This window comes from Lampris incognitus, chromosome 18 (genome assembly GCF_029633865.1).
Source record: "Lampris incognitus isolate fLamInc1 chromosome 18, fLamInc1.hap2, whole genome shotgun sequence".
In the NCBI taxonomy this organism is placed as follows: Eukaryota; Metazoa; Chordata; class Actinopteri; order Lampriformes; family Lampridae; genus Lampris; species Lampris incognitus.
In genome coordinates, this window is record NC_079228.1 from 25,108,487 (window position 1) to 25,116,223 (window position 7,737).

Genomic DNA, 7,737 nt, shown 5'->3' on the forward strand with positions numbered 1-7,737 from the left:
ATTAGGGGTCATCCCAGGTCATCCTCTGTGTGGAGTTTGCATGTTCTCCCCATGTCTGCGGTGGGTTTTCTCCAGGTGCTCCGCTTTCACCCACCATCAAAAAAGACATGCATGTTAGGGTTAGTACTCCTGTCTATGCCCCTGACCAAGGCATGGCAAGATGAACTGGAGTTGGTCCCCGGGTGCTGCACGGCGGCTGCCCACTGCTCCTGACTACATGGCTACGATGGATTAAATGCAGAGCATAATTTCCCTATGGGGATCAATAAAATATCTCAAAATCAAGAAAATATGCTGTGATCCATGTTTATTTTGGTATACTGTGGTCTTATGTGTGTGTGTATTTGTGGTGACAACCCTCCTTTCTATAGCAGAACACTATCCACTTGGACCATTATCAGCAGCTACTCAGTAGCTACTCAATACTATTGAGCTACTTTGAGACACTCACTGCACACACTTGCTTAGATACACAAATTAAAGTCAGATGTAAATAAGACATAGCTATGCAATGGGCACACTCGCAAACACATACAAATGGGGTTAGAATTAATGTTATTGTATCCACTGATTGGCTGTTTTGCATACATTATACTTCACGCCAGCCAGTTGTGGGTGGCTTCCACACATTCATACACAGGGACAATTATTTACAGCAGTAAAACAAATTCCTTTACATGCAGTCCTATTATCTCAATACTCATTAGCTGCCAAATGCACACAGTCTTACTCACACCCACAGCAAGTGAGCTCAGCCAAAGTGTATGCATAGATACAAGCCTATATGTGCAGGAGTCGGCATGGGAACGAGCATGCGTGGGAGAAAAGGTGCAAGTGTGCATGCACGAGATGAGAGAATGCTCGTGTTATTTACTGTATGCGTGTGTGTGTGTGTGTGTGTGTGTGTGTGTGTGTGTGTGTGTGCATGAAGAGTCCCAGCTTAATTCCTCAGTTTAGTGGAGCATTACAGCTGATCAATAGCTCTGGTGCAGTGGGAGATGCTGGTGCTGGGGCTGCATATTCATGACATTACTGCTGAACAGAGAAATGAGCCACTGGAGGGCAGAGGGTCTAACAGTGTGTGTGTGTGTGTGTGTGTGTGTGTGTGTGCATGGACTGGGTTGTCACTGAGTGGAAGTGCCAGTCTCCGTCACCCAGCAGAGCGCACTGCTACCTGCTGTGTGGTACCCAGACAAGCTGAAGCGATGGAGCGGCTGTAAGATGTGTTCTCTTTTTCAGAGCCTCCATCTTTTCATTACTGTCACTGAAGACTGAGCATCCCTTTACCGCCCGTGTCTTTGGCTCTGTGTCTCGTGTCTGTCTGTGTTTACTTTCATTTCTTTGTTACCTTGAACTCATATGAAGTTCAGCTTTTCTAAATGTGTGTGTGTGTGTGTGTGTGTGTGTGTGTGTGTGTGTGTGTGTGTGTGTGTGTGTGTGTGTGTGTGTGTGTGTGTGTGTGTGTGTGTGTGTGTGCTTGTCTTTCTTTCCCTTATGAACTACTTTATTTCTGCCCCCTGCTTTCCCCCTTATCTTCCTTTATTTCCCCTCTTCTAAGTTCAGATGTGTGTGTGTGTGTCCGTCAGTACATCTATGGGTGTATAAAATGAATTTGTGTGTAGGCATTTGTGTCGCTCTGTGAGGGTATTTGTCCATGTTTTATAAAGTAGGTTCAAAGTTCTACGTTCCTCTTTGTGCTGAGTTATCAAACATTTCTTTCTTCTTACAACTTGTTTTATCCTCCTCTTTCCTTTTCACCCACCTCCTCTGCAACTCTCCTCCTCCTCCTCTTCCTCCACTCACCGTTTCTACCTACCACCACTTAATTTCTGAACAGAACGTATCGCTGAGCACACATTACGGTTATCCTTCTCCACTTGTATTTTGATTTTCTCTCCACTTCTATCTGAGCCCCGTAACTTGATCGCTCCATAATATCTGTCTCGAGATATCGCTTCCTCCCATCGCCTCCGCTATCACTCCATCTCCTCCACCCTCCCTTCAGTTTGATGGCACTTAACAAATCCCTCTCCGTATTGCTTACTCACCCTTTGTTTGGGTGCTCAGTCTGTTTAACCATGTCACTTTTTTATCTCCGTGCCCTTTTCACATTTTATTCAGTCAAATTACTTTATCAGCCTCCCTTTTGAACAGGGATAGAAGATTTTCCTGTCCCCCCACCCACTTGGCCCTCTCTCCCCCTCTTAGTTTTTGTTTGGTTGGCCTAATATGAGCATCCTTACAGTTTCTGCATAGCACTGAGATTATCGATAATTGATCATTATCTCTAATGCATATACTGGTGGCTAACCAGTGTGTTCAATAAGTAAAACACAACAATTCAGCAGGGGGATCAGATTCCTGAAAAGGCTTTTGTTGACAGATCACAGCAAAGGGAATAAAAATAAAATACACATGTGAAAATGTGTTTGCATGCATGTGTGAATGTGTGTATGTCACGATTCTCCGCCAAAACCCAGTTTCATGCGAATGCAGCCAAAAGGCCTACATAACTGGCCCACATCCATGGACAAACACTCGCTAGCAAAAAAGTAAAAGACAAATGCATTTTGTGACAGGGGAACGTTTTTACAAAGGCCAAAATCCACTGCAATTAAGTTCTGATACAAAATCTGAATGAGCCTCGTCAGCTGGCAAAAAGGGCTCCAGCCCCTCTGCTCAACTCGTATGCCCCCCAGCCCCCCCTCCATTATGCCACACAAAGTCTGCTGTCCACTGACTACAACACCCACACCGCATTTCACAGCAACCCAAGATGGCCTATTAAAACATACTGCACTGGTCAGGCAATCGCACTATTACAGCCGAATGAGCAATTGCCAGTGACACAGACCCAAATACTGTTGGACTCCATCAACGTCAAGAGCATTGCGCACCACACATGGCCCACTGACATGCTCGGACATGCACCCACGTGTGTGTGTGTGTGTGTAACCCATTCACTCAAGCAGCTTATATCAGTAGTGAGGATTCAGCGTTAAAACTCAATGACACATAGCCATCTGAGGCTAGAGTACATTAGTCAGTGTTCACACACACACACACACACACACACACACACACATACACACATTCAGTAGTATCCCGATAATACCAGCAGTCAACTCTTTTGAGCCATTTCTGCTTGTCACCCTTCTTTACAGTTATCACTATAAGTTAGTTCCTCTCTCCTGCGCAGCTCCTGTAACCCTCCTCACTCTGATCAATTCTTCATGCCTCTACGGCTCGCCTCCATCCTTGTGTTCTTTCCTACATTCAAAGTGTCTCTCTTCATACCCAGCTTCATTCTGTCCTCAGTTTTGCTAGTTTTCCTCATCTGTCCCCATTTTTCTTGTTTTATGCTATGGTATATGTTCTCAGGAGGACAGAATTGGAAATACGTTTGTTCAAACTTTTGTGTGTTATGCTGGTAATAATACGCATGAGCACATATATTTCAGCATGAGTATTTCTGATTCCCCAAAAATTAATCTAGTCAAATCCTCCTCCTGTCCTGTCTCTCACATTCTTTGCTCATTATGCAGCTGTGGTGCATCGTATGCTCTTCTTTTTCTTCACTTCTACTAAAACCCAATCTTTTTCAGTGTGGCCCCAATCCACACATCCATGTCTATTTCCATCCATCCTCACATCCATTTCCTACCTTCACAGCTGCTGTGTCCCTCCTCATAGCCAGCACTGCAACTGCACTTTCCAATTGGTACCAGCCATTCTCCTTCGGCGCTGCAGTGCATCCTGGGAGGACTGTCCATGTCGATCTCAGAGTTGTTGACGCAAGCACCTCGCACCTCCACCAGTGTGGCGAAAGCCGCCTCCGCTACCGTGTCAGGGAACACGGCCAGGTTCTGCACAGTCGCCAGGCAACGCTTGTAATACACCCGCACGGCCACCAGGGCAACGCAGGCGCCGACATCCTGGAACGCCAGGTGGAAGCCCTTGCGGTTGAGGTGGCCGATCTCGCGCACCTCCGTGTTCAGCTTCATCTTCCTCTCACCGAGGTCGCCCTGCGTGAAGCTCTCATCGGCAGCGATGGTGTCAATCTTGGTGTAGCGGTCCTCCCGGGTCACACCCCCAAGGTCCCTGTCTGACTCCACATAGAGGAGGTTGAAGGTCTCCTTGCAGGTGCCTGCCACGCCTGGGATGCTGTTGCAGTCGCGCAGCGTGAATTGGAGCTCGACGAAGATGCGCTGGCCGCCGCGGCGCGCCACCCAGCTCGTCTGCAGCCAGTTGTTCTGCTGCGTGGGCTCCATCACATTGCACACCTGGTACGTCCTGATGGGCTTGTACTTCTCATCGACGCCACTTATCTCTTCCCACTGCAGGGGATGGGAGAGAGGGAGAGGGAAGGGGGGAGGAGGACAGAAAGGGGGAGAAGGGGGACAAAGAAGGGGGAGAGGGAGAGGTCAGTGGGATAACAAATTACGGAAAGAGGTAGCGAGAAAAGACCACAGGGGGAGAAGTAGGTGAAGCAGAAAGTTTACAAGATCGACAAGAGGGGGTTGGAGAGTAAAGGAGTGGTGGGTAGTGGGAAGCAGTATATGACAGATATGAAAGAGAAAGGAAAAGAGGAAAGGCAGAGGTGGTTGGAGTTGGTATAAAAAAAAAGAGGAGGAAAGGTAGGTGATGTGGCTTGGGAGTCGGTGGGGAAAGATGTGATGACATGCAGGGGGTGCAACAGCAGGTAGAATGTAAGGAGGTGTGTTTGGAGGACAGAGATACAAGGCAGGAATAGAGAAAATTGGAGCCAGAGACAAAGGGAAACAAAGAGAAAAAAATAGCACAGGGCAGCGGTGTAATGACACACTAATCTACAGTGCTAGTCTGATCTGATGAGTGGGTGTGTGGGTGTTTGAAGAGCTATGATCCTCCAGTAAGCGACAAAATGACCGTCTATGCAATCATGGTTATTAGGTCCAGACTTGAGGCGTGCTTCTCCAACTATGGGTCAGGACCTAAACAGATACAATGAAAATGATGGCTTGTGAGGAAAAAAAAAATAAATCAGAGAGGACAGCCACAATCCCCATCCATTCAGATGTGGTTTCACAGGCTTAATGCACCACTGCTCTGGGTGCCTGTGACAAGCAACGCTGTGTTATTCATTGAAAAGAGGTTGGCCACCATAAGATTAGCTCCAACCCAACTATGTTTAAATAAGGTATCAAAAATGCCTGCAATATTGATTAACAAACTGTGATATTGATTGAGATTCTCTGTACTAATGAGTTTAAAAAAAATCTGTGTAATATTGATTTTAACATGCTGAAAGAACGAGGGACTTATTTGACTACTGGGGATCAATAGATCTGTGTACATCTGCTGACAAAAACCGTTAGAGGTAAATCATCACAATTCCTTGTACGCGTATGTATGATGTAAGAAAGAAAAGTAAAGAAAGAAAAAAAATCTCTGTTGTACAATAATTTCACTTAATATTTCATTTCTCTCACATGATCAGTCTGTGTTTCTTATCAACGGTCTACTGGCCTATTCTTTTCTTGCACATATTGCTAGTTACAAGTGCCATGAAATACATTTTTAAAAATGTGGTGGGTATTTCAATTTCAGTTTGAGGTAATGTTTCCAATAACGACTGATCATATTAAAAAGTTTTAAAACAAATTAGGTTTCTCATAGACTCATTTGATGGACAAATGATGGAGGAAAAAAGTGAACTGAGCCCTTAACCTGAATCTCTCTCTCTCTCTCTCTCTCTCTCTCTCTCTCTCTCTCTCTCTCTCTCTCTCTCTCTCTCTCTCTCACACACACACACACACACACACACACACACACACACACAGTGAGAATAGACTACTCTACTGTCAAAGTGACTGAATGAGGGTGGAGAAAGCAGGCTCTCTCGTGGCCAACTCCACTGGGGCCAAAGCGTGAATAAGACAAGTCCATTAATTCTGGATTTACAGCTCTGCGTGTGTTCCAACAGCCACCTCCACCCAACATCGATATGACGCATCCACCTGTACATACGTGCACGTGTTTGCGCGCGCACAAATTTTCAACACCCACACTATTCATATAGTTAGCACTGTGTATTTTTGTGTGAATGTGTGGTTGCATGTGTGTTTAGGTATGTGGTGCAGAGAGGAGACCAAAGTCAAGGTGGGAAATGGATGAAAAACTGCTTTGGCATGGACCAATTCTTTAAGAGGCCCCCACTTTGGCATTTATCTTGCAGTCATAACTTAGCAGGTAGGTTTTTACAAGCAAAATCGATCGGGAGAGAGGGGGACCCATTTATCTGTGGCAGCAGGTCTGCGTGGCTGGTTTGGATGAAGCAGTATCCTAGGCTAGATTAGCCTCATCGATTAATGATAATGATGAGCTCTGAAGTGAGGAGTGAAAGAGTGAGAGGGGAAAGAGATGGCAAGGAAAATAGTGTGGGGAGAAGGATGGGGGGGGGGGAAGAGGAAGGGAATGGGGTGAAAGAGGAAAAAGAGGATGCCAGAGAGAGTGCAAAAGGGTAAATGGAGAGAGTGTGGGGACAAAATGAAGGAAAGAACGAAGAGGGGGTCCAGGCTAAGGCTGGCTATTCAGTGGCTGCAATAGCTGCCTTGTGGAGCCTAGTGATCTCTCTCTCTCTCTCTCTCTCTCTCTCTCTCTCTCTCTCTGTCACACACACACACACAAAAGGAAGTAGGCGCACTCACTCCATTGGGGGGATACGATGTCCAGCCCAGCTCCGCCTGAGTCTCTTTAGAATTCAACAGCACCACTGAAAAAGAGAGAAAGAGGGGAAAACAAATAGGTTAGAGGTCAATTTGAGTGTCAAAATATTTGTGGTTTGCTTTTGTCATTGTTGTGTCAAGCTTCACCAGCGACAGTGTGTTTCACCGTTATGTCTCCTGTGCAAGGACACCAATTCTTTTGAAAGTTCAAAGTTCATCTTAGGGAAAAAAATTCTCTGTGTTTAGTAATTCTAATTTTCCTTGAAGAAAGAATGACTACATTTGCAGTGCCAACCATACTGTACTCCACTCTACTCTACTCCAATGTAACGAATTCAGGGGGCAGCCGGGAATCTGCTGCAGCCAGGAATCGAACTCGGATAGCCCACACCACGGGTGACTGCGCTACCCAGTCAACTAAAGGGTCTGACCCATTAGCCATGGTTGTTACACTACCCCCCCACCCCCACCCCCACCTCAGGGCTTCAGTATATCAGCTCCCTCACGCCTTTGGGTGCACGTGCTTCCGGTGGCCTCACAGTCTCTCCCACTTCTGACACCAACATAGCGAATTCAAGAGACAGCTGGGAACTGCCATCGCAGCCGGGAATCAAACCTAGTCGCCCGCACCACGGGCGACTGTGCTAACCAGTCAGCTAAACGGTCCGACCCAAACTGGAAACTGGACTATGGCATGTTTGATTTGGGATTATCAAAAGAAGTCAAGATTATCAGAAGAAATTTTTTCTCTTTAACCAAATTATAACATGTTCTGTCGACGGTAGCATTTACACAATTTGTTGGCAGGGGAAATAAACACCTCAAATATCCCTCAAAAAAATAAAAAACAAGACGGACTGGAAAAACATATGAGACCACGGAGCTTCTGAAACAAGCCGGAGAGCTGAAGGCGGCTGTGCAGTTTCCGTTCATCACCGCTGCCGTGAAAGCAGGACGCTCGCACCACAAGGTCTGCGCTGCACTACTTTTCCTTTCAGCACCACGGACGAGAAACGAGACGAGGCTGTGA

General features: G+C 46.3%; 1 protein-coding gene across 3 annotated transcripts in view; it reads right to left on the minus strand.

Annotated features, from left to right (window-relative positions):
• LOC130128731 (ephrin type-A receptor 7) overlaps window positions 1-6,746 on the minus strand; it is a 181,221-nt gene extending 174,475 nt beyond the window's left edge. For all 3 annotated transcript variants that reach the window (XM_056298435.1, XM_056298434.1, XM_056298433.1), the window contains exons 1-2: window positions 6,690-6,746; window positions 3,665-4,337 (exon numbers count right to left, since the gene is read on the minus strand). In XM_056298435.1, coding sequence (XP_056154410.1) covers window positions 3,665-4,271 — 607 coding nt within the window. In that variant the 5' untranslated portion in view covers window positions 4,272-4,337; window positions 6,690-6,746. The remainder of the gene's footprint in view (window positions 1-3,664; window positions 4,338-6,689) is intronic.
• Window positions 6,747-7,737: the final 991 nt, after the last annotated feature.